Source organism: Podarcis raffonei, chromosome 8, assembly GCF_027172205.1.
Source record: "Podarcis raffonei isolate rPodRaf1 chromosome 8, rPodRaf1.pri, whole genome shotgun sequence".
In the NCBI taxonomy this organism is placed as follows: domain Eukaryota; kingdom Metazoa; phylum Chordata; class Lepidosauria; order Squamata; family Lacertidae; genus Podarcis; species Podarcis raffonei.
The window spans coordinates 92,871,598-92,898,928 of record NC_070609.1 but is presented as its reverse complement, the minus strand read 5'-3'; the positions used below and the strand labels follow the sequence as shown (position 1 = coordinate 92,898,928).

General features: G+C 44.2%; 1 protein-coding gene across 2 annotated transcripts in view; it reads left to right on the top strand.

Annotated features, from left to right (window-relative positions):
• ZMAT4 (zinc finger matrin-type 4) overlaps window positions 1-15,148 on the top strand; it is a 300,023-nt gene extending 284,875 nt beyond the window's left edge. Inside the window, exon 7 of one of the 2 annotated variants that reach the window (XM_053401632.1) lies at window positions 15,055-15,148. In XM_053401632.1, coding sequence (XP_053257607.1) covers window positions 15,055-15,073 — 19 coding nt within the window. In that variant the 3' untranslated portion in view covers window positions 15,074-15,148. The other variant, XM_053401633.1, reaches the window with a different exon arrangement.
• Window positions 15,149-27,331: the final 12,183 nt, after the last annotated feature.

Genomic DNA, 27,331 nt, shown 5'->3' with positions numbered 1-27,331 from the left:
CGCCTGTGGTTTCTGAGGGTCCCCGCGTCGCCGCCGCGGCAGGACCCGACCCCTGCTGAGCCGATTCCCTCCGGAGCTCGGAGGGAATCCGCCATTAGGCGATGGCGCTAACCCAGAAGTCTTTCTGCCATCAAGGTTGTGTCATCTGCATATCTGAGGTTGTTGTTATTTCTTCTGGCAATCTTAATTCCGGCTTGGGATTCATCCAGTCCAGCCTTTTACATGATGTGTTCTGCATATAAGTTAAATAAGCAGGGAGACAATATACAGCCTTATCGTACTTTCCCAATTTTGAACCAATCAGTTATTCCATATCCAGTTCTAACTGTTGCTTCTTGTCCCACATAGAGATTTCTCAGGAGACAGATGAGGTGATCAGGCTATATGCTTTTAAATGTGCTTGTGAAAGGTGGTGATGGGCATTATTGGTTTGTTTTGTTTTCGTTCTTCTTTTCATTATGTATTTTATGTTTTGATCTTCTGCTTTTATGCTGTGAACCACCCTGAGAGCTATGGATGATTCAGTTGTAGGTTCAGAAGAAGCAACCCATATGATCAGGGGGCTGCAGCAGTTCTTACATGAGGAAAGGCTTTTTAGTTTGGAGGGGAAGCAAACAGTGGGTGGTGGGAGTGGATATGATTGAAGGTTACCAAAAATGATTTATGGTGTGGAGAGAAGTGTTTTTAATTTATCTGACATAATGCTGGAGTCTGGGGTCATCTAATGAAATGGACAGTGGATCCAAGACCAGAAAAAGGAAGGACTTCTTCACCCAACACATATGATTTATGAACTTGGCTCCCACATGAAAACGCCATCAAAAATGAGTCCATCAGTGAGCACGAGGCATTATGGCTCTATGTTACTTCCAGGTTCAGAAGCAGCATGCCTTTGAGTTGCCAGTGGCTGGCAAGCACAAATGGGGAGGGTGCTCTGGTGCTCAGATCCTGCTTTGGGGCTTGCCCCGGGCATCTGGTCAGACACTATAAGAACAGGGGGGTGTTGAATTAGACGGGCCTTTGATCTGGTCCAGAATGCTCTTCTTACATTTAAGTTTCTATGTCCCAACTTCACTTCATTGGTGCCACTCCTAGGAGTTGAGGAGTTTGCAATATACATCTAGAAATGCACTGAATAGCCTAATTCTGTTTCATTCTAATTTTGCTGCTGCTCAGTCTTAGGTTTTCCATCCTGTTTTGTGCAGATGTTTTGGAGGAATGCATGAAAAATCTCTATTTAAATTACACATTTTGCATGTCTTTGTTATTTTAAATGTACATTTTCAATGTTTTTCAATGAACTACAGTTTTAAACCTAAAATACATACCGTAAATTTCGCTCCATAACACGCAGATTTTTCCTCCTAGAAAGTAAGGGGAAATGTTTGTGCGTGTTATGGAGCGAATGACTACAGATGGCGGGGGAATCTGCTGCAGTTGTGAGCAGTCCGTGGCTCGCTTTGAAACAGCAAAGCGGGTGTAAACGGCTCCTGTCAGCTAGCGGAGCCGAGGAGGAGGGAGAGAAGCAGAGCGGGGTTGGCTGCTTTAAAACAACCCCGTCCTCTATGTCCCTCTCTCCTCCCCACTGAGCTGCTAAGTAGCAGCAAAGCTTTTCAGCCAGCCTAGCCAGGAGGAGGGAGAGAAGCAGAGCAGGGTTGGCTGCTTTAAAACAACCCCGTGCTCTCTGTCCCTGCCTGCAGTTTTTTGCTGTCCGATTTTGGATTAGCCACTGTAGGGGCTGTGTGTGTGTGTGTGCTTGAGCTATGGTTCTCCTCCTCCTGCTTCCCGTTCACTCTCCCTGCGCCCCTGCGCTCTCCCTCCGACTTTAGAATTGACACTCTGTGTGTCTGTGTGTGTGTGAGAGGGCTCCTTCTCCTTCTCTTTGCTTCCGTTCACTCTCCCTGCGCCCCTGCGACTTTAGAATTGATACTCTGTGTGTCTGTGTGTGTGAGAGGGCTCCTTCTCCTTCTCTTGCTTCCCGTTCACTCTCCCTACGCCCTGCGACTTTAGAATTGACACTCTGTGTGTCTCTCTGTGTGTGAGGGCTCCTTCTCCTTCTCTTGCTTCCCGTTCACTCTCCCTGCGCCCCTGCGCTCTCCCTGCGCCCCTGCGACTTTAGAATCGACACTGTGTGTGTCTCTGTGTGTGTGAGGGCTCCTTCTCCTTCTCTTGCTTCCCGTTCACTCCCCCAGTGCCCCTGCGACTTCCAGCGCCCTGCGACTTTAGGGCCAGTTCTCTCTCTGCGTGGTTACAAAGCACGGATCCACATGGATCCTCAGGATTTTTGCACTAGGTCACCCCAAATTCACCATCAGATCACATAGCATATCCATGGCTACAGCCTGCACTAAAAAACACACACACCCACAGTTTCATGGGGCCGCAATGGCGCAAAAACATGGTTACAAAGCATGGATCCACATGGATCCTCAGGATTTTTGCATTGGGCTACCCCAAACTCACCGTCAGATCACATGTCTGTGGCCACAGCATGAGCCACAAAAATCATACATCCACTGTTTCATTTAGAATATTTTTTTCTTGTTTTCCTCCTCTAAAAACTACGTGCGTGTTATGGTCAGGTGCGTGTTATAGAGCGAAAAATAAGGTATTTTCAGGCACGAAGACTGCATCACAAAATCTGGATAAGTATATAATCCAATTTGGAGTCACATTCTAATTTATTTTGGAGTGTTGGAGCAAGCTGGTCTGTTGCAAAAAGCAAATTCCTCCTCTATTCCCAATCCCATCACAGGTTTTATATTGCTGAGAAGATAAGAAGATGCATGACTGTTGCATTCAACAAAAACCATGAATGTGACATGACACCGAGTTCCAGCCTCCCAGAATAGAGAGAGAGAGAACAGATAAAAGCCAATGGCATTAAAGCAATATTCTCGAGACTCATACTGCTAGGGAACTGGCATTTGCCTGAACCTGAAAAGATGTCCAAATAGGCCCTAGACCTCCATCCCCTTCCAGTGCCTCTGGGATAATGCTATGTGAACATAAGAGCCTTTGGGTTAGAATCATAGAATCATAGAGTTGGAAGAGACCACAAGTGCCATCGAGTCCAACCCCCTGTCAGGCGTGTGGTGGAGTCTCCTTCTTTGGAGGTCTTTAAGCAGAGGCTTGACAACCATATGTCAGGAGTGTTGGGATACTGCCAGGGAGATAAAGTCCATCTGAGCCCCCAAGCTCGGTGCCGGACGATCCATCGACCTCCCGTAGTCAGGCAATATCAGCAATCAGCGGCACGAAGCCTCAAGAAAAGATAGCCACATTCTTAGACTTGTGCACACTCTATCAGCAGAATTCACACAGCAAAAGATGCACAGCAGGAGAGCATATTTACAGTTTATTCAGCGTTGGTCAGAACAAAGAAACCATGACCGTCTGCTTCGGTCTGCACAGACAACAGAAGAAAACGAAAGCAACCGAACACATAAACATCCTGTGAACAGGAAATACGCAGACTCTGTGACTCACAAAGCCTGCCCCCTTTTAAGGTGGAACGGAAATATCCTAACATCCTCCCCCTTTCCGTGTAACCTGTAGTACCTGTGGTTCAACCCAATTGCAACCTTTGTACATAAACCTTAAGTTGTTCTCTGTTAACAACCCCAGACAACAGATCAGCAGGAATTCCATCCCCCGGCATGCAGGACACCTGAATGAGTCCTTTCCGAATACACTCTCCTGCACGATGTAGCCCAATCTGCAAGCACTTGGTTCCTTGCTTGCAACTCTCCGAGTTCAGCAAAGCCAAACAAGATCTATTGTCTTGATACACCTGTATAGGACATTTCACAGAAACCCCGATGTCCTTAAACAGTTGCATCAACCATTCACAATCCATGAGTGAAAATGACAGAGCATTGAGTTCTGCTTCACAGGAGCTTAGGCTAACCGTCATCTGCTTTTTGCACAACCAGTCAAACAGGCAGTGGTTGTACATGTAGCATACTCCAGAAGTGCTTGCACCATCCGTGGTGTCACTTCCAAAACTAGCATCTGCAAAGATTTCAAGACCTCCAGTCTTCTGACTGGTGAACCTCAGCCTGTAGTGCAAAGTCCCTTTCAAACAGCGGGCTATGCGCTTCAGAGCTTTCCAATCCTGAACAGTAGGATTGTCAGCATGTCTGCTAAGCAGGTTAGTGCTTACAGCAATGTCAGGTCTTGAACTTCTAGCAATGAAATTCAACTTGCCTAGAATGCATCTGTACAGCGTAGTGTCAGAAAATGCTTCAGCAGTACTATCTACCTGGTAACCTGTCACCATCAGTGTGTCTGCTGGGTTTGCATCAACCAAATTCAACCTGGTTAATACATCAGTAATTTTCTGTGTCTGGTGTACCAGAAAATTACCTGCTTGGTCCCTCTCCACCTGCAGAGAAAGATAGTTGGATACCTCACCAAGATCCTTCATGTCAAAGTGTTCCTTCAGCTGAGCTAGGGTGCTTTGGTAGAAAGCCTGATTCTTCCAAAACATCAGAAGATCATCAACAAAACATAAACAATACAGTTTGTTTTGCCCCTGCTCCTTGACAAACACACACAGATCAGCTTTGCCCTGGTGAAAACCTAGAGAAAGCAATGTCTCAGTGAGTTTTGTGTTCCAACACCTGGCACTCTGCTTGAGACCATATAAGGATTTCCGCAGTTTACAGACCATTCCCTTCTGTATCTGCATCCCGTCAGGTGGAAGCATATACAGCTCCTCCCCCAAAATCCCGTACAAAAAAGCTGTATTAATGTCATGATGGGAAACATGCAGTTTCTCCTCCGCAGCGATCTTGAGCATCAGCCGAACGCTCTCATATTTGACGGTGGGCGAGTAGGTCTCGTGGTAATCCTGTCCTGGTACCTGTGAAAAACCTCTGGCAACCAATCTGGCTTTGTGTCTGACAACCTTGCCATTCTGGTCTGTCTTGGCCTTGAAGACCCATTTGCTGCCAACCAGTCTCATTCCTGGGACTGCCGGTACCAGTTCCCAAGTTTGGTTCCTGTTTAAGGAATCAACTTCAGCCTTCATGGCATTAAGCCAAGGCTCAGCATCTTTAGAGGTTAACTCCTGAACCTCTTTGAAGCTTGAAGGTTCCCACACCTTCTCTGAGCTACTAAGAACAGCAGTTGCCGTCTTAGCAAACTCATCAGCAAATCTCTTCGGAGGTTTGCCTTTGGTCACCCTTTCGGACCTGCGAACCAGACGCAAGTCTTCTGGACTCATCTCCTCCTTCTTAGAAGAAAAGTGACCAATGGTGAACAGTGGTTCTTCCAGTTCATTGTCAGACGCATCAGATGGTCTGACTGAGGCCTTTGCGCTCTTGTAGTCTGCTGTGTCATCACTGTCACTGACACCAGCAGCAGCGCCGCCCACTGAACTGGAATCCGAACTCTGATCATCATCATCCTCATCATCAGCTTCCTCAGCTTTCTCAGCATGATCTGCTTTCTTCACATCACCTTCATCCTCCTCTGGGTAACTCTGGAAAATTCCCACATTTTCCCCCCACTTAGGATTGTACTCAACACTCCTTGTGAACTTTATGGATTTAGAGTTAGTCATCCATACCCTGTATGCGCCTTTTTCGTACCCCATGAACAAACCATGTGCCCCACGCTTCCCAAGCTTGTTGCTTTGTGGGGTGTGTACCCACATGTCAGAACCAAAGATTCTCATGTGCTTGACGTTAGGTTTGTTACCAAACATCTTCTCATAGGGAGTGCAACCAATAGGTGATGACAGTCTCCTGTTAAAAGAATAAACAAAATTCGCCAAAGCCTCCCCCCAGAACTTCTCAGGGAGGTTGGCATCATGCAACAAGGTTTTCATTCCTTGCAGCAACGTTTGATTTGCTCGCTCCGCAAGCCCATTCATCCATGGCGATCTAGGCGTTGACAAGTCATGCTGGATTCCCTTCTCAGTCAGGAAAGCTTCAAACTGCTGAGAAGTGAATTCCCCGCCTTGATCAGTAAACAGACAGCCAATACGTTTACCGTGAGCATTCTCCAACCAAGCACAGAATGCCTTGAACCTAGGAAATGCTTGCGATTTCTGCTGGAGCATAAACACATGAATGTACCTGGAAAAAGAATCAATTAGAACCATGAAGTACCTTGCTCCTCCCAAAGATGGCGCAAGAGGACCAACCAGGTCTGCGTGCACTAGCTGGTAGGGTTTGGAAGCCTGCCTGCTAGACTCCTTGCCTTTTGGAGCAACCTTCACCTTGTTCTCTGCACATGATACACATTTCATGTGAAATTTACAGGGTTTGATGTTCAAACCTTCAACCAACCCAGGCATCTTGGCCAGCGCTTGCCAAGACAGGTGACCAAATCTTCGATGTGCATCGTGAATGCATCCTGCATGAAGAACCTTGTTAGTTTGTGCAACACAAGTATCAGCATTAGACACATTAACAGCACTGTCATCATAAGTTATACAGAATAAGCCATGCATAAACTTTGCATGCAAAATGTCCTCTTTGCCTTTCCTGATGACACAGACAGTCCTCTTGAAGGAAACCTCAAAACCACGCCCAGTAAGCTGTGGGACACTAAGCAAATTGTCCGCAGCTCCTGGAACAAAAAGTACATCTCCGATGGTAGTATGCAGACTTGCAAGTTTCACAGTCCCAATTCCTGCAGCTTGCAAAGTCCTTCCATCAGCCAGGTGGATCTCTCCATCTTGAGGTGTGAAGGAGATAAACAGATGGCGGTCCTTCGCAAGATGGCGGGTGCACCCTGAATCAACAACAAACCTGGCCTTGGCCTTTGGAGAGGCTGTGCCAGCAAACAAAACCTTGTTTTCCACTGGCGTGGGCTTTTGCGACTTGCCCCCCTGCTCCTGGCCATCAGACGTGCCTTTAGCCTTTGGTGAAGCTGTGCCAGCAAACAAAGCCTTGTTTTCCACTGGCGTGGTTTCTTCACCCTCCCTCTGCTTCTGGCCATCTGCAGGCATCTTGCTCTGTTTACCTCTGGCCTTCCGGCGATGACCTTGGTTCTCACGAGAAACAGAGCTCTCAGCTGCCGACTCCTTGGCTCCCCCTGGAGGCTGGAATGCTGCCTGGGATGACGTGACAGTCTGCTCCCCCTGCAGCTTGCAACCGGTGCCCTCAGCATCCCTGCATTCACTCGCATTCTGGGAAACAGCCAGGACCTCCGATGCATTCAAACTCTGGGCTGGGATGATTGGCAGATGGGCAGCTTTCAAAGCATCCCACATGTCACGTGCCATCAGATTTCCAGCAAGCGTTTTTATATCCTCCAGAGAGACGGATAAGACTATTACGTCTATGGCCCTCGAATTCTGGACCTCCCATTTCTCTGTCCGAGGAACTGGAGTGGCTTTAGACACAGTATGCCAGACTCCAAACTGACGCAGCAAACTCTCACACCATTTTGCCCAGGTCTGATAATTGTGCCGATTTAACTTTGGGCACTCAGTGGCCTCAGAAGCTTGGAAAATCTCCATTCCAGCTTTTTACGTGAGCCGTTATGCCTTCAAAGACGTCTTATCTCGGCAGCCCATTAATCACGATGCCTTTGGCTCGGCTCCCAGGCCAATTAGTCTTGCCGGACATCAAAAGCTCTTGCCGGCATTCAGAAAAGCCTCTGCTTTCGCTTTTCCAACACATACCTCAGCAGTCTGTCAAAGTCTTACTCTCCTGTAAGTGCCGTGAATCTGGGCCCGAAACCTGTTGTTGGGATACTGCCAGGGAGATAAAGTCCATCTGAGCCCCCAAGCTCGGTGCCGGACGATCCATCGACCTCCCGTAGTCAGGCAATATCAGCAATCAGCGGCACGAAGCCTCAAGAAAAGATAGCCACATTCTTGGACTTGTGCACACTCTATCAGCAGAATTCACACAGCAAAAGATGCACAGCAGGAGGGCATATTTACAGTTTATTCAGCGTTGGTCAGAACAAAGAAACCATGACCGTCTGCTTCGGTCTGCACAGACAACAGAAGAAAACGAAAGCAACCGAACACATAAACATCCTGTGAACAGGAAATACGCAGACTCTGTGACTCACAAAGCCTGCCCCTTTTAAAATGGAACGGAAATATCCTAACAAGGAGTGCTCTGATAGTGTTTCCTGCTTGGCAGGGGGTTGGACTCGATGGCCCTTGTGGTCTCTTCCAACTCTATGATTCTATGCTTCTATGCTTCTATGATTCTATGATTCTATGATTCTGTGATTCTATGATTCTACTCTTTGGGCTCAGGGGATTAATTGCTGCCTCTTCCGGTGAGGAAATGCTACCCCCTCCTGCTTTCTGAAGCTGCCTGTGCTTCTTGAGCAAGCTGACTTCTCTCCCTTCCACTCTCTGCTAACGCCTTATCTATTGCTTGTCTTCCAGTAGGGATGTGTACACACTCAAAATTCAGGAGCCATTTTAGCCCTCTATTACTGCCTCCAGCAGTGGCACTTGAAAGGGGGTACAGAAGAGAAGTGGCACCCTCCTGGCAGTGGTGCTGGGCTGGAGATGTGGTAGCAGAAAGACCTGGGATCCCCTGCGTTGCCTCACCCCTGCTCCATCCCTGTCCCAGAACATGGCTTCTGTGAGGCTGTGGCTGCCACTTCATATGCACACCCTCATATGCTGCCCTGTTCCCCCGCCCCTGGATTTGAAGACACATTTCTCTGAAGAGTCTTTGGATGGGTCTTTCCTGGATGGGTCTGAAGAGCTTTTTGGTTCACAGCACAGCCTAAGATAGATTCTGGAACTGAAAGAATTAGAAGGAGACTGTTATAATATGCACTTGAGCTCAGGGCTGGCCAACCCATGAGGCAAGGTAGGGGGCAGCACATTTGGCTTCCAAAGACTAGGAACATGTGAATGTTCCTTCCTTTGTTTCTGATATAGCTCTCCACTCCCCACCTTGTTCCTGATGTAGAGCTTCACTCCCTCCACTTCCCTTCTTTCCAGGTTGGGGGTAGGCAAAATTTTGTGGTTTTCTTCAGGTACCAAAATGTCTTGAGTCGGTCCTGCTTGAGCTCATGTTTGGTCTGGGCAAAATCACAACACATTTTCAAGCTTGTTTGTGTTCCCCTCCCAGTCCCATATTCCTAAATAGGTATACTTGATGAACTTTTGAGTTTTTTTAAAAAAACTTACTTAGGTGGCTTCCTGCTTGTGGAATGCTCTTCCCAGGAAAGCTTGCCTAGTGTCTTTACTACATATCTTAAGGTGTCAGGTAAAAACATTTCACTTTTCCTAGGCCTTTGGCTAATTAAAAAAATCTGTAGCATTTTAAACTGTATTTGTGGATTATTGTATATTTTTTTTTACTATGTTATGGAAACCCAGATGGGCGGGGTATAAATTATGATGATGATGATGATGATGTATTTTTATGTTTCAAACACCTCTGTGATCTTCAGATGAGGGTCAGTATAGAAATTTAATAAATAATAATAATAAAGTAGTACATTAATTTTTAAAAATTGGCATAAACTAAGTGCTCCACCTGACCTTTTGTAGTGGGAATGTCAAAGAGAATTATTTTCACTAATCATGGATGCGTCCAAGTGTCTTGGAAAAAATGGGAACAGTGTTAACAATATTACTAAAATGTCTGATTTACAGCTCCTCCTTGACCACTTGGTTTTGATGACTCATACAAGGTTTGGTGAATGGATTTCTTATGATTGCAACATCCTGAATAAGAAATAAAAATATTAGACCCTAGCTGACCTTAACTCTCTTGGAGAATGGGAAAATACATTATTATCCCCAAATTAATAATCAGTTAACATCAGAAGACGGGTGAATACTGTTGCTGCACACCCCAATCTCTGAGCACTGCAAGATTTCCAGTGGTTCCAAGAACTTTACTCAGAGTTGGTGCTTCCTTTTGGGAATGAGGCACAGCAGAGACTGTGGTGTCTTTATGATATATGGTTTATTTACACATATATACAACCTGATCCTACAATGGAGGGGTTCACAACATAATCACTCCAAGAGGGTCTTGCTTCCCCCACAGCAGTAGATTCAAAACAGAATCAACCATCATGCTCTGATGGCTCTAGCTTGCCGCCTTTACCCAACTGTAACCTTTTCCCTTCAACTCTAAAAGCTCATTTCAAACTCTGCCTTTGTCTTCTAACTAACTCTGAGTTGAGGGAGGGGCTCATCCTATTTGCCATGTACCACAGAGCCCCATCTCTTTCCTCATGGCACGTCACCTTTTGTTCTCCTAATGGCCCATGACCCCAGGTGATTTCCTCATCACAAAACTTTGCATTGTAGTATATGCGGTGGAATGTGGCTTATGTAATGTCTGTAATTAATTATGTAATTCTGCCACGGTGGATAACAAGATGATGGAACATGAACTGCAGTGGAGCAGAGACGCTGCAGGGCAGAAGGGAGACTTTGCTTCTTCACACATAACTCCAGCCATGTGATGACTGAGAAACTATCCTTCTGTGAGGCAGAGCACCGTGCATGTCATGTTCAAGGGTCACTATCTGGAATGGCACATTCTCCTGCATAGCACACCTCTATGTGCCAGGAGCCCCTTGGATTCACCACAGCAGCCAAGTGGAGTTCTCAGAACCGTGAAGAGTGCTAAGGGGTCTTTGTGGATAGAGAGTCTTCTCAGGGTACCAGGTCTTGAGGAGTGCATTTTGTTAGCAAGGCTGGGATTGACTACCACTGTAGTTCAGGCATTAGTAACTTCACATTAGAGTTACCATACATCTGAGGAAACCTGGTCATGTCCTCTTCTGGGGGGCCAACATGCCCATCTGGGTGGATTTTTACATTTTAAAGGAAATGTCCAGGTTTTTAGGGGGTTGGGGGCTTGGGCTCAGGTGGCCTGGGCTTCGGTTCGGGCAGCTCGGGCTGCTTGACATGCTGTGGCTGCTGCCAGCCCAAACCGGGAGCCCCTTTCCCCGACTCGGGTTGGCAGTGGCTCGGGCAGTCATTTTTGCTCAACAAGTGTGCTGCCAAATACAGCAGTTCTTTCCAAGGATATCAGGACAAAAGGAATGAGGTGGTGGAAGGGGAACCAAAACAGTTTTATTAACAAATAAACAGCAGGCATGCAAAGCATAAACTAAAACATACCCAACAGGGGCTACCCAGTCTCCCCTTCAGCTGCCCGGAGCTCCAGGAAAAAGACCCCGACCGTCGCTCTCCCAGCATCAGGTCCTTTGACCTGGGCAGAAGCTCCCCGGGCCCCTCCCACATATGGCTATTATAGCCTGCCTTGAAGTGCACCTGGCATTACTCATGATTAGCCCAGGACCCTGAGATGGAATTAATACAGAGCGGCTGAGAGTCTCCCACTACCTGCAGCCAGGCATCCAGCCAGCACTTGCAGCACAGAAGAACCCAAGAAACTATTAGTATATAAAACCCTCCACTGCTTGCCTCAGTCTACTTGCCTCAGTCTACTTGCCTCATATGTGCCCACTTGATTGCTTTAATCTAAGATCATTCACTCTCTTCTAGGGATGCTTCTTTTGCAATTTTCCTCATCCTTCTAGGGGAGGAGAGCAGGAGAGTGGGCAGCAATCCTGCCACCCATCCTCCTCAGCCGCAGTGCACCTCTCGCCTGGCCGCAGCTACTCTGGAGCAGGAGGAGAGTGGGCAGCAGCTTCCCTGCTCCTCTCCTCCTCTGGACTGTGGTGCATGGGACCTGGGGCCGGACCCCGCGCACCACCGCTGTGGTGATAGTTCTTCCCCTTCACATTTTATCCTTACAACAAGCCTAAGAGACAGAGACTGGCCCAAGCTCACCCAGTGAGCATCATGGCTCCCACATCCTAGGCCAGCACCCTGAGCCCATGGCACCACTGCTAAGAGCTTCTGGGATTTAGCTTTGATTTCCCCAAAGTTGGCTCCACTACACAGAAAAAAAGAGTGGCGGGATGCTATTCCTTAACTCACCCCCCAGATTTTTAAATTTGCTGTCAAGCACAGTGTTCTCAGCTTCCCCAATATACCTTTACAAGGGCCACTAAAATCAAATGTCTTCATTGTCTGCTTTTATAACCTTGCATTTCTAGGCAATGTTTTCCTCCATTGCATTCATCTTCATTCGCCTTTAAAGTAAAAATCCCACATAATCAAAATATATTCCTGAGAGATGTTCAAGTTACTCTCCCCAGTTAGATTTCCATAAAACTTAAGGAAATTTTGTTAAGCACCAAACCAATAAAGCACATCTGCCCCATTTTTTTCTAAAAGATTATTATTTTGGGGGGTAATTTGAATTGCTGCAGCATTTATTAATAGCCACAAGTTTATTCTATGAGCTTCATGCTTCATGCAGAGAACTGACTAATATATGAAAAAGAGGTCTGTAGTGCAATAATAACTCTAGCAGATGAATAATTATAAAAGCTAATTGGGATTTAAAGGCACTTTAATTTAATACTTCTGTGCTGCTAGAAAGAGGCTGGAATAGTTCCATCATGATGAGATTTAAAGTTCTCATCTTTCTTTTTTGTTGAAAGGGGGAAATAGTTATCTTGATTTGTTTAAGTATTTTGATCACATTTTGAAAATCACTGAATCTGTAATGGATTTCAGGGGCATATATATTATAGTGATGGAATGACTTTTGCACCCAAAAGAAAACATTTGTTCTCTCACTGTTAGTTGTTTAGATGCTCTCCTGTGGTTTTTGGGAGGGCATCCCAGCCCAGGGGCCACCAGGTAGAGTGGGTCTCCCTCTCCAACCTCAGAGAAGATGTTCACAGATGATGTTCATGTCCAGCATCACCAACTACACCACCTGCCCTACACCAATCTGCCATCTGTGGTCCAACAGTGGCACCATCAAGAAGAAAGCATTCATTGGATCCTCCCATTCACCAGACACACACACCAAGAATGGGGGGAAGTGCATCAGCGTTGGCGTGCCAATTGTTCTTCCCATTGCAACCAGTGGGAGGGAAAAACTGGGACAGAAAGCACCAGAGAAAAGAAGAATAGACAAAATAATGAACTCCACAGAAGGAACAATATAGAGAACAGCCTTGTGTTGAGCCAGACCATTGGTTCATACAGCTCACTATTTTCCACACTGACTGGCAGTGGCTCTCCAGGGTGTCCTCTGGGGACTGTGCCTGGGACCTTCTGCTCTACACAGAGCTACTCTGGCCCTTCTGTCCTGCTGGTGCAAAACCAGCAGAGCACAGAATTTATTTTTTGCTTGCCTTTATGCCTCACCTTTTCCTTCAAGGATCTCAGGCTGGCTCCTCATTTAATCCTTTGAGGGAGGTTGGGCTGAGAGGCAGTGACTGACCCAAGGCCACCCAGTGAACTTCATGACTGAGGAAGGATTGGAACCCTGGTCACCCACGTCCTAATTCAACCCTCTAGGAATTGGGCAGTTCACCTACCTGAGATTCTATTTCTCCAAATATATTTGTGTGTAATTTTTGCAAATTAATTTTCCCCTATACAAGCATTTTTGCATGTTATTTTCACTAATATAGACATTTTTGTAGACACTTTACCCCAGCATATGCATTTTTTTTTACAGGTTACTTGGCTGGAAAAATTGGAAGAAGTGTGAATTTTGAAGGATAGCCGTGTTTCTGTTTTCATATTGTTTTGTAAAGTGCATTCATCTTTAAATGCCTACTTGCACCAGGCACCAGCCATTTTGCTCATGTGTTGGTTCCTGGCCCCTGTGCGGGTCGGCAGTGTGTGCCTAAGCCTGCTCTGCCCTGGTAGCATCCCACCCTCTTTCCGCCCCCATTCCTCCCTCTTCTGGGTCCAAAAGGACCTGTGCATTGGCAGTCACATGTCAATTGGATGCGCCTAAAATGTACTCATTTCTCCCCCAGTCTCAGGCTTCATTCAGTCTTCACATGCACATGGGGGAAGGGAAAAACAACAACAAAGAAACAGTCTTTGTGATTGTGTTGTGCCTATGGTTGCATCAAGTCTCTTTTGGTGTGGTGCAGGAGCTGAATGACATGGCCCCCAAACAATCTTGATAACTATATGTACAATGACACCAAGACCTACATGCAATCCTACATGTGACCTCATTTTATTTACTCCTCTTTTTTGCAGTGTTTTGTTAAAGTGCAGTGGGAAGATACAAACAAGCAGGAAACATTGAAATGGTCCAGCAAGCTGTTTATGCCATAACACTGGAGTTAATTTGAGAATTTAAAAGGAAATTTTGCAGAGGGGGGTTGGTGGTCACATGGCTAAAAGTCCTGCAGGCAAGGAACCTGAATGGAAGGGGCATTTTGAAGATGTTGGACCCCCCTCCCCAGGTAATTTGAACATTTAATATGCCAGTTCTCCCCCTCCCCAGGGGAGTGAAGCATTTCACAAAAACAGTGTGTGGGCTTTGCCACAGCATGGCCACTAAGCTTATCATTTGGTTAGGTTTGTGAAATGTGTACCTCACTTCCCACTAAGTAAGTCCCAAAGCAATTTAGAACAAAAAATGTAAATGTTACAATAAAACCACAGAAACATGATTGAAAGCGGATTTAACTATGCAATAATATATATATTATGGTGCTGCCCCAAAACTCTGGAAAACAAACAGCTCTCAATAACCAAAATGATGACATGGTTGGCACCATAAAAAAGGGGCTACTACAGATAAGGCCTGTTCTTTGGCCCACCTCTCTCCAGAGAGCCCTCAAATTTTGTGCTTTCATTCCTGTTGCAAATGCGTAAGAAGCTTCTTCCTCCCCCTTTCTTTTGCAGCCTGAAGAACCAGTAGGAGTTCATCGAAGACAGTGACATTTTACCACCACAGTTTCTTCTCCAAAGAAGAGCTATGTTGACTATGACTAGGAGGCTTTCTGGGACAATGAGCACATCCTGTGTGGCATCATTAATGTGTAGCTAATCTTTGCTTTGGACAATGAATGGATTTTAATTTTATTTTTATTTTGTGGTGCATAACAAGATTCAGATGAATTTTTTTACCCTTGGAGATAAGTCTATATATATTCAACATGAAATCAAGAGAGTATGTTTAAAAATGTAAAATATATCTTCAGAGACCATTGGAATAAAATATTTTTTTCTTTTTTCATATTTATTCTTAGATTTCTTCAGAGAGTATAAGATCCTATTAAATAGTCCATGATTGTGATGTAAGTAACGAGTCTTCAGCAAGAAATAAACATGATGTCTTCACCACATTCTGCATACTTCTTGTCATCTGCACTGAGAGGGGGAGAAAAAAATGGCTCTTGGCCTTTGGAATGTAGACTGGAGACAGGTAGAAGAGATTTGGAAGTAGATGGAGAGAAGCATCACTTCCTGTAGTACATACTGGAGTCATGCCCCTTGGTGTCCTTCTAGAAGTTGTTGGACTTCAACTTCCATCAGTCCCAGGCAGCATGATGAGCCATCATCAGGTATGATGGAAAATTCAATCCAACAACATCTGGAAAACCACAGCTTTGCCATCCCTATCAGCCCCCTGCTCCCCCCGAAACACTGTGACTTCTGGTCAAACAGGATATTGAAGGTGTTGGAAACCCTGCAAAAACCTACTTACACTTTTTCCATCAAAAACAGAAATAGGAGTGGAAATGGCTGAGGTTTGCTTATTTGCTCCATGAATGGGAATCTAATCTGTCCATACAGTCGTTCTCTGCTTCTGTTGTTGCTTTCAGCCCACAAACAATATACGCAGTAACTGATTATGCACACTGCTTTGTGTTTCCTTTGCATTGAGTTTAATGGGGTGGAATGATTTAATGACAATATAACTTAACTACATGATTAAGTAAGTTATGTGATTTTGCCACAGCAGCAGTGAGATGAAGAGCTAAGTTTCTGGCAAAAGACAAACTGCAGCAGAACGGAAACACTGCTGCATGTGACAAATACAGTGCAAAACAGAAAACAATGCATTCTTACATCACTAAGCAGTGGTGAACCTGGGATGTGTGTACACTATATGAGCAATGCCCCCATTTCTCAAACCTTCAAACCTTTTTTAAAGGTATTTATTACCTTTCTCCAGGGAGTGCACTTACAGGCTCCTCCAGAATTTTGCACAGCAATGGAAACAACCACCACATAACAATTGCTAGCAGTTAGGGATGCAAGATGCATAGCCAGACCCTGAGAAATGTCAATAGACTTATTGAAACTCTCTTGGCTTCTTTTGAGCTTCTCAGATGTTTCACCTAAGTAGTGACAAGAGACTTATTTGCCACATGAGGCAACATTGTGCTACTCTCCATATAGCCAGCTGTTTCCAGAACAGACTCAGAACTTACTAGAGCCAGTGAGATCTGGATTTATTGTTGAAACAATACCACTCTGGACTCTGGACCCTGGACTCTGGTCTAGATTCTGGCAAAAGCAGAACTCTCCACATCTCTATCTTCAAGCAATGCAATATGAAATACTGTAAATGTTCTGGAATTTTGCATAATTTATAAATGCAGACATATATTCCAATTTGCTTGATTCTCCTGTAATCATTAACTGAGTTGTGGTTACAAAGGAAGGAGACTTTAGGGTCAAGGGCCCTCTGCCACCTTCTTTTGGAATTTAGAGAATTGATGGGTTACGATGTGCTTCAATGGTTGTCCTCCTAATTAAAAAAAAATCAGCAGACAAGGTCACAGGAACCCAAAAAGCCATGGAATTTTTTTAAAAAATGTTTTATATTGAACATTTTGACAGAGCAATCCTAATTATAAAAAGCTGTCATAACTGATGCCAGTTTAAGTTCTCTGTTTGGGAGGAATTTGACACACCACCATTTTTGCTAACTTCTTCCACTGGGTTGCTAGGTCACATGTAAATTCTGCCAGCTGAACAAGGGACACAGGCAGGAAAGCCCAAGAGACCAAGATCCACCAAATCCAAGCTCATCTTGGCAGATCTTAGGTTTGAATTGGGCTGTAAAATGAACATGTTTTACATACATACATACAGAGATAGAGATATATCAACAAGCAGAAATGATTGCCACAATTGCATAACAATTACAATTTATCTAAATACCTGAAATATTGGATCTCCAGATGCATCTGTTCAACTTATGTATTTTCATTGCTCTTGGGAGTACTTGTGACTTTGTATATTGCTTTTCTTACTCTTAGGGACCTGCTTTGTTTTAGTTGCCTTTCTAATAAAGCAGCTGCTTTCCATGAAACAAGGGGATGCCCAGAATTTCACTGTAATATCCCAGTGCTGATTCATCCTTGCAGGCAGAACAGGCTTCTGAAAGTGAGAGCAATTGTGTGCAGGGTTTTTTTTAAAAGCACTTAACCTAGGGGGAAATGCAAGAACATCTGTACTTCAAAAGCAGGTAACATTAAGCAGTGCTCCTCCATCCCAAGGATAAGGTGCCAGATTTTAAACAGTCCATTTAAAACTTTAAATGAGTATAGCACACTTAAAAAGAAAACATTCTGGACACATGTTTTTAAACCCATTTAAGAACTTCTGGCAGCAAGGGAGACATAACATGAAAAATTAAAATCAGGATTGCTGCCAATGTTTCTACTTGTACAGTGATTGCCAATGCCATCCAAGGGAAGTGAACTTATTAGACCTGCTCAACTTTGCTGAATGCTTTGTTGGAGGCACCAAAGCAAAAGCAGTCAGGTTCTATCACAACATACAACAAACTCCCTTCATTGCCCAGAGCAATGAGCCAGAGTGAACCAAAAGCTTTTACACAGGTCCCCATACTGCTTTTCCTTCAATTAGCTGGAATCTGGTGGTTAATGCACTACTTAATCTCATCCTGAAGCTCATGCCCTGTTGCAGCAAGGATGGGAAACCCAAGGTCCTGGGTCTGTGGTTAGCATTGGTCTGTACGCTCCACAGATGCTTTGCCTGCTGGAAGGCATCCTTGATAGAACTGTAAGAAAGTTTCTTGCCTGTCTGGATGAAGGAGGGGTGCGTGGGTGTGATTGTGGGTGCACACTGAGCTTTTCATGGTTGGAAAAGAGCCTCCTATACAAAGGGGAAAGTAGCATCCACCTCCTTTTACTTCTGGTCCTGCCCACCACCAACATGTAGCTTCTGGAAGGTTCCCCATGAGGGAATGTAGCCTCCTTAATTGTTTAAACCAGGTCCAGCATCAACCTATGTCATCTTTGGGCAGCTGCCAGGGTCTCAGAAAATAGCCACACCTCTTTATTCTCTGGCATTATGCTCTGAGTGCTGAGTGGCTGAGACTGGGGGACCAGCAATTTTGATGTTCCTCCATGCCCCTGTGCAATGTGACTCCAGGGCACCATGAGAAATTGAAATCACTTGGTATCACTGTTACTGCCTGCCAGAGACGGTACTGCCAGGAAAATCCATAGCAACAGAGGGTTTATATATTGTATGGATTTTACTGTGTTCAATTAATGCAATATTATTGCAAAACCAATTTAAAAATTGAGGGGGGAAATAGTCAATGCCATCAAAGCTTCCTGCAAAGAAATCAAGATGAATGCTCAATAAACAGACACTGTTCCTGGCAACTCTGAGACCACTGGTTGAGAATGTTTTAAACTGGTTTTAAAGCATGTTTTTAAATTGTTTTTGTTTGTGGTTTTTGTCGTTTTGTTATTGCTGTGCCTGTCACCTTGGGCTCTTTTGGCAGAAAGGGTGGGATACAAATAAAATTAATCTTAATGCCCTTCTCTAGCCAGGGAGGATGTGACCTCAAGAAAAACTTTCCCTTTCATAAACTAGAATAAGAGCTGTGTAAAGGTCACATTGTATAATATGGGAGAAGGGTCTTCAATCCTGCTTCCCCCTTCTGTCTTGCCACCAGGCTCCCTTTCTCTGGCTCCCTTCCTATGAGCCTCTCGCTCACTCACTACAGCTCAGTCACCCAAGGCTTCTATTTTCTAGAAAGTGTTTTTGGAACCCTGCAGACAGACACATGACGGTCAAGTATAAGCATTTTTAAAGCAAGACTCCAAAAGGGTATAATCCCAAATGATTACTGATTTATTTTTATTTCCCTGCTGGTAAGTTACTCTTCACACTGCAGGAGGCAGCTCAGAAATAGGATAATGGTTCTCCTATATTGTAGTACATCCTGGAGCACATTTGTAAATGGACAAAGACGAGCACACAGTCATCAACAGTTTTTGCTTTATCTCTTTTTAATGGGTGAAGTGAAGCAGAATGAAATTGAGTTCAGGCTTGCGTAATGACACTTATGAAATTGCTTTGTATCAAGTCAGATTATTGGTGCATCTAGCACCAGGGCAGGAAACCTCAGGCCAGGGTCAAATGTGGCCCTTGGGACTTTTCCCCAGGCCAGACCTTCTTCCCAGCTGCACCCCTTACCAGCCTTGCTTTGCACCCTCTTTGAGTGTCTTTGCCTGGCTGAAAAGGGTCCTTGATCTCTGATGATGCCAGGACGACAGAAGTTGCAAATGCTGATAGTTCATTTCACTCTCTTCAGTGCTATGGATTAGTAGATAAAACTGTTACAAAGCTATTGTACTACTAACTTTACTCTTATGAAACATGGACCACTTATAAATGCCATCTCCAGCTCTTCGAAAAATTCCATCAAAGGTGTCACTGAAAATTTTTACATATCACTTGGGAAGACAGATGAACTAATGCCAGTGTACTGGAAGAAGCAAAGATCACCAGTGTTGAAACAATGATTCAACATCAACTACGTTGGACTGGTTGGGATGCCTGATTATTATAAGTTGCATGAGACTTTGATGGACTACATGGACTACAATTTAATCATGATGGGAGACATGAATGGAGTAGTTTCAACAAATATGGACAAATCACAAAGACAGGTAGTTACAAAAGACGGAAGACTACCAAAAACCTTCTTTGAAATGACTGACAATATGGACTTGATTGACATTTGGAGAACAAAACACCCATTAGAAAGAGAGGGAACCTTCTTTTCTGAAGCCAAAATGACATGGACTAGGATTGACCAAATTTGGGTGACTAGCGGAATGGCATCGAATATAAAGAAAGTGGAAATCTGCCCAAAAACCTTCTCCGACCATAACGCAGTAAAGATGGTGATGAAGCAAACAACAACTGGCTCCTTCAGATGGAGAATGAATGACACCTTACTTGGAGATGAGGAGATCTGCAAGAGGGCCCAAAAAACTTTGAAAGACTATTTTGAAATCAACTTGAGGACTAAAGTAGAAAAAAGAATAATATGGGACGCAAGTAAAGCCGTGATGAGAGGATTTTTGATACAACAAAATACACTAAAGAAAAGAAGTCAAAATGAGAGGAAAGAGAAAATTTTGGAAAAGATAAAAGAAGGGGAAAGGAAACTAAGATCGAAACCAAAATCGCAAGAGATTTTAAGAGAAATTAAACTATACCAAACACAGTTTATGGAATTGATGAATCAAGAAATAGAATGGAAAATTAAACAAATGAGACAAAAGACTTTTGAATCTGCAGATAAATGTGGCAAGTTATTGGCTTGGCAAATAAAGAAGAGACAAAAACTCAACACGGTAACAAATTTAGAAGTGGATGGAAAGAATATATTTAACCCAGCGGAGATTAGGAACTGTTTTCAGAGCTACTTTAGACAACTGTATACACAAGGGCCCCAGAAAGAAATGGATATAGAACAATTCCTCGAGAAAAATGGGCTGAAAAAGATTTCTCAGGAAAGTAAGACAATTTTGAATCAGGAAATATCAGCACAAGAAATAGAAGGTGCCATCCAAAGTATGACGCTGGGCAAATCTCCCAGACCGGACGGACTGACTTCCAAATATTACAAAGTTTTGAAGGAAGGGTTATTACAACCCCTGAAGGAAGTCTGTAATGAAATTATGGAGGGGAGAAGGGCACCAGATACGTGGAGGGAGGCCTACATCACACTTATACCAAAGACAGAGACTGAAAAGACCCAACTTAAGAACTACCGACCCATCTTGCTACTAAATGTGGATTATAAAATCTTTGCTGATATTTTAGCAAAGAGATTGAAAAGAGTTTTGATGGAGGAGATTCATGGGGACCAAGCGGGCTTTCTCCCGAAAAGGCACTTGTCGGACAACGTAAGGAATATAATTGACATTTTGGAAAAGTTGGAAGTGAATATAAACACTAAGGCAGTTTTGATATTTGTGGATGCCGAGAAAGCCTTTGACAATATATCTTGGAGTTTTATGCTGAAGAACCTCCGGGGGATGGGGGTAGGTCAAGGGTTTGAAAATGGTATAGGTGCAATATATTCTGAACAGAAAGCAAAATTAATTGTAAATAATGTGGTTACAGAAGAGTTCAAGATTGAAAAAGGGACACGTCAGGGGTGCCCTATCTCCCCACTACTTTTTATATCGGTCCTGGAGGTTTTGCTAAATATGATTAGGAAGGACCAGTTGGTTAAAGGGGTTCAGGTCGGAGCTAAACAATATAAATTGAGAGCATTTGCAGATGACCTGGTACTTACACTACAAGAGCCAGAAGCTAGCACGAAAAGAGTTTTGGAAATAATTCAAGAGTTTGGTCAAGTGGCAGGATTTAAATTGAATAAGTCAAAGACTAAGGTATTGGAGAAAAATCTAACACTGTTTGAAAAAGAAAGGTTTCAGAATGTGACAGGGTTGACTATGGTTAAAAAAGTGAAATATTTGGGGATAAATATGACAGCTAAGAATGTGAACTTATTTAAAGATAACTATGAAAAAACTTGGATAGAAGTGAAAAAAGATTTGGAGATTTGGTCAAATTTGAAGCTTTCCTTGTTAGGTCGAATTGCGGTTATAAAAATGAATGTATTGCCAAGAATGTTGTTTCTGTTCCAAGCATTGCAAATAATGGATAAGACGGATTGTTTCAAGAAGTGGCAAAAAGATATATCTAAATTTGTCTGGCAGGGCAAGAAGCCCAGAATAAAATTTAAGATACTAACGGATGCAAAGGAAAGGGGGGGATTTGCCCTGCCAGACTTTAAACTTTATTATGAAGCGGCAGCTTTCTGCTGGCTAAGAGATTGGCTACTTCTTGAAAATACAGATATCTTGGATTTAGAAGGTTTTAATAATATCTTTGGGTGGCATGCATATTTGTGGTATGACAAGGTTAAAGCACACAAAGGTTTTAAAAACCATATTGTCAGAAAAGCACTACTAAATGTCTGGACTAGATATAAAGATCTGTTGGAAAACAAAACCCCAAGGTGGTTGTCGCCAATGGAAGCTAAGGCAGTTAAAAAGTTAAATATGGAGTCTAAATGGCCAAGATATTGGGAAATTCTGGAAAAGGAAGGGGACAGACTGAGATTGCAGAGTTTTGAGAAACTAAAAGGGAAAGTGAGAGATTGGCTGCACTATCATCAAATAAATGAAGTGTTTAAAATGGACAGTAAAATTGGCTTCCAGGTGGAAAAATCAAAATTGGAGACTGAACTGTTAGAACCCAGCACTAGAAATTTGTCAAAAATGTATAATTTGCTGCTGAAATGGAATACACAGGATGAAATGGTTAAATCAAGTATGATTAAATGGGCTCAGGACATTGGTCATAACATTATGTTTGCTGACTGGGAGAAGTTGTGGACCACCGGGACGAAATTTACGGCATGTAATGCCTTAAGAGAAAATATTATGAAGATGATCTATAGGTGGTACATAACCCCAGTCAAGCTTGCAAAGATTTACCATTTGCCTGATAATAAATGTTGGAAATGTAAGGAAAAGGAAGGCACATTCTTTCACCTCTGGTGGACGTGCCCGAAGATTAAGGCATTCTGGGAAATGATCTATAATGAACTGAAAAAGGTATTTAAATATACCTTCCCTAAGAAACCAGAGGCCTTTCTCTTGGGTATTGTCGGCCAAGGGGTGTTAAAGACGGATATAACTTTTTTTATGTATGCTACAACAGCAGCAAGAATACTCATTGCGAAGTACTGGAAGACACAAGATCTACCCACTCTGGAAGAATGGCAGATGAAGGTGATTGACTACATGGGCCTGGCAGAAATGACGAGCAGAATCCGAAACCAGGGAAGAGAAGCAGCGGAAGAAGAATGGAAAAAATTTAAGGACTATTTAAAGAAATATTACAAAATTAATGAAAGCTAAAATGATGTTGGACTAGAAAATAAATGGTTACTATTAGTAATGGATAAGATAAGGAGAATAAGGAAGATTAAACTAAAATTAAAATAAGGGAAGATTTGCTGAATAAATGATTAGAAATTGGAATACAGAAAAGGGAGGCATGAGGAAGTCGGAGAAGTAAGGTATAAGAAAATAAGATCTGAAATTGTACTTGTTTCTGTTTTTGTTTGTTTGTTGTGTTTATTGTATTGTATTGTTATGTTTTTGTTGTTATAAAAAAAAATTCTTTAATAAAAAAATTATATATATAAAAAAGGGATGCCTGATTATCGTCTTCCAAAGCAACTACTCTATTCCCAACTTAACAATGGAAAGCATGATGCAGGGGGACAACAAAAGAGGTTTAAAGACAAATCTCAAGGCAAATGTCAAAAAATGTAGTATAAACACCAACAATTGGGAAACACTGGCCTGCGAGAGCTCCAGTTGGAGAACAGTTTATACCAAAGGTGTCATGGACTTTGAAGATGCTCAAACTCAGGACAAAGGGGAGAAACATGCTAAGAGGAAGGCACGCTTGGCAAACCCTCACCATAATCAACTCCCGTCTGGAACCTATGTCCCCACTGTGGAAGGATGTGCGGATCCAGAACTGACATCCACAGTCACATGTTCACACAGCAGCAGTATGTGGGATATAAGATGAACCTGCTCCAGTCACAGCTACTTTTTGCCTCCCGCGGTGTGGCATGCTGCCTAGGACCTTGCATGTTTGCAAGGAGCTCAGGGCACCTGGAAAAAGGCACTTTGTACTCAGGGAACATGCTCCACAAACACTGGGCACCTTGAGCGCTTCCAAAATGGAGAATAGGGAGTAAAGGAGGCCTCCCTACTAACCTGTCTTTCCCAAGCTTTCCCCACAAATAGAAACATGGCAGCAGCTGCACCTTGCGCACCAAGAAACACCAGCAACCACCCACAAGGAGGAGGGGCCACAGAGCCTGAAAATAAGGTCAGTTCAGGAGAGAGGGTCCTAAATGGAAGGACCAACAACACTCCCATCCCTAATATAGTGGGCTGACAACAGCAATGAACCTCCCTGCCCCAAAGCTGCCCTGCAGCGTCCAGAAGAGCTACTCCTTTGTGAGGAGGGGTATGCTGAGGCCTCCCAGCAACACCTCCCAACCCTGCGTACTGCAAGAGTGACAAGCACTTTTTAGGGGCTCCATGGCACCATGGCTGCCAGGGAGGCATGTGCAACCAGGAACCTTCATTGTCACCCCACTTTGCATGTGCCATGCAGACATGGAGGAGGCAGTCGCTACAGGTCAGACAGCAGAGGATAGGATCAACTGCTACTCCCAGGACATTCATCAGGTGTGCCAACTCCAGGGGCCGAGGTGTCTTTGGCCCCTCAAGATCTATTGGCAGGGGCCCGGCCCCCTCAATGTTGTGCCTTTGTGCTGGTGCATCCCTTTGACAATTGCCAGAGGACCTTCCAGGAAGGCGCATTGGCAAACTCCATTGGGATGCAGTGGGGCGAAGCACATTGACAATCTCAAAGAAACATGCCAAAGCGCTTTGGCAGGCTTCGTGGAAAGGGAGGACGCAGCTTCACCGGGGGGATGGTGGGCCTAGTTGGCCTGGGCATCGTATGTTGCATGCGTTACGTCATGCACGTGCAATGCCCCCCCCCCATGTTGGGTGCAACTCTGACACTCTGCTCTGTGATTTCGCTTTGCAGGATCTGGGCCACATTATAAGCCTAGGGAAATGAAAATGTCTCTGATGCCTACCTAAAAACCACCAGCAGCACAAACTAACTTGCAAGAGAGTTCTATAAATTGGGGCTGACGCTGCCAAGGCCCTGCTTTGTGTTCCCACCATCCACACCTTTCTTGGCGTCAGAAGACAGCAGCCTTGGGTGATCACCATAATCGTCAGTACTTCAAATATTCTGGTCCTAAGCCACATTGGAACAGCGCAGCCAGGTGCCCAGCTTTACAGAGGACAGCCCTTTATTTGAAGGCTCTTTTGGGGATAGCTGACATGGTGCCTTCCAGATGCTGCCATGACCATTGGCCATGCTGGTGAAGGTTGGTGGGAGATGGAGCCCATCAACATCTGGAGGGCACTATACTGGCCACTAGTGCTTTATTTGAACATCAGGTTTCATGATAGAGAACCAGAGAGAGAGAGAGAGAGAGAGAGAGAGAGAAGGGGCTTGAAGCTGCCCAGCAAAATTTAGCAGCTGGACAGTATGCAAGTCACCTAGTCACAATCTTCGCCAAATTTAGTACAGCTCTATGTCCTCTTATTGAGTGGCACATTTACTCCTTTTTTGTTACTCCTTCTGTGTAAGTAGAACAGAATGAGGTGTATCCACTGCTAGTCCTGCTTAGACACATTGAAATTAATAGACATGGCTAATCTAAGTTATTGTTTTCAATGGGTGCAACCAAATGACATCCAGTGTTACTATGACATTTCATGACATTGCCAGTGTGGCCTTTTATTGGATTTGTTTGCAGAAGTAGAGGGCAGTCACTGAAATGAGCCCTGGGACCTGAAAGGTGGCAAATCTCACATGAACTGTCTGCATGTAATCTTTTTTTTAAAAAAAGGTAATGTGTGGAAACCCAGTGCAGTATGTGCTAGGAAATGTGGTGCTAGAAGAGGCATGCTTTTAAGGGAAAAAACAAAAACATCACAGAATATGCAGTGCAAAAGCCTTTGAACCAGATAGAAGCAGAATTGGGGTGCAGGATTCACTCTATAATCCTCTCCATCTCGCATGCCCATTTGTAACAGTTGGGAAAGTGCCCTGTGCCATGAAAAGAATGCCTTCCTTGCTTCCAGTGATTTCATGGGCACTGGCCTAGAGATACCAGCAAGAGCTGTATATGTATCATTGCTTTTATACTTTGAACCGCACTGTACATTTACACCATGATACTTTGAATATTCAAAGCATTATTGACCAATAGAGGAGCAGTTCTTAACCAGTAGCCTGCCTTTATCCCAGATTGCCACACACATGGATTTCTGAAAAAATAAGTCATGTCAGACTAACCTGATCTCGTTTTTTGACAGAATTACAAGCCTGGTAGATGAAGGGAATGCAGTGGATGTAGCCTACCTTGATTTCAGCAAGGCATTTGACAAGGTGCCCCATGATATTCTTGTAAAGAAGCTGGTAAAATGCGGTCTTGACTATGCTACCACTCAGTGGATTTGTAACTGGCTGACTGACCGAACCCAAAGGGTGCTCATCAATGGTTCCTCTTCATCCTGGAGAAGAGTGACTAGTGGGGTGCCACAGGGTTCTGTCTTGGGCCCGGTCTTATTCAACATCTTTATCAACGACTTGGATGATGGACTCAAGGGCATCCTGATCAAATTTGCAGATGACACCAAACTGGGAGGGGTGGCTAACACCCCAGAGGACAGGATCACACTTCAAAACGACCTTAACAGATTAGAGAACTGGGCCAAAACAAACAAGATGAATTTTAACAGGGAGAAATGAAAAGTATTGCACTTGGGCAAAAAAAAATGAGAGGCACAAATACAAGATGGGTGACACCTGGCTTGAGAGCACTACATGTGAAAAGGATCTAGGAGTCTTGGTTGACCACAAACTTGACATGAGCCAACAGTGTGACGCGGCAGCTAAAAAAGCCAATGCAATTCTGGGCTGCATCAATAGGAGTATAGCATCTAGATCAAGGGAAGTAATAGTGCCACTGTATTCTGCTCTGGTCAGACCTCACCTGGAGTACTGTGTCCAGTTCTGGGCACCACAGTTCAAGAAGGACACTGACAAACTGGAACGTGTCCAGAGGAGGGCAACCAAAATGGTCAAAGGCCTGGAAACGATGCCTTATGAGAAACGGCTAAGGGAGCTGGGCATGTTTAGCCTGGAGAAGAGGAGGTTAAGGGGTGATATGATAGCCATGTTCAAATATATAAAAGGATGTCACATAGAGGAGGGAGAAAGGTTGTTTTCTGCTGCTCCAGAGAAGCGGACACGGAGCAATGGATCCAAACTACAAGAAAGAAGATTCCACCTAAACATTAGGAAGAACTTCCTGACAGTAAGAGCTGTTCGACAGTGGAATTTGCTGCCAAGGAGTGTGGTGAAGTCTCCTTCTTTGGAGGTCTTTAAGCAGAGGCTTGACAACCATATGTCAGGAGTGCTCTGATGGTGTTTCCTGCTTGGCAGGGGGTTGGACTCGATGGCCCTTGTGGTTTCTTCCAACTCTATGATTCTATGATGGGGAACAAAAACTGAGGGCTCATTCCCACTTTCCTTTGCCCC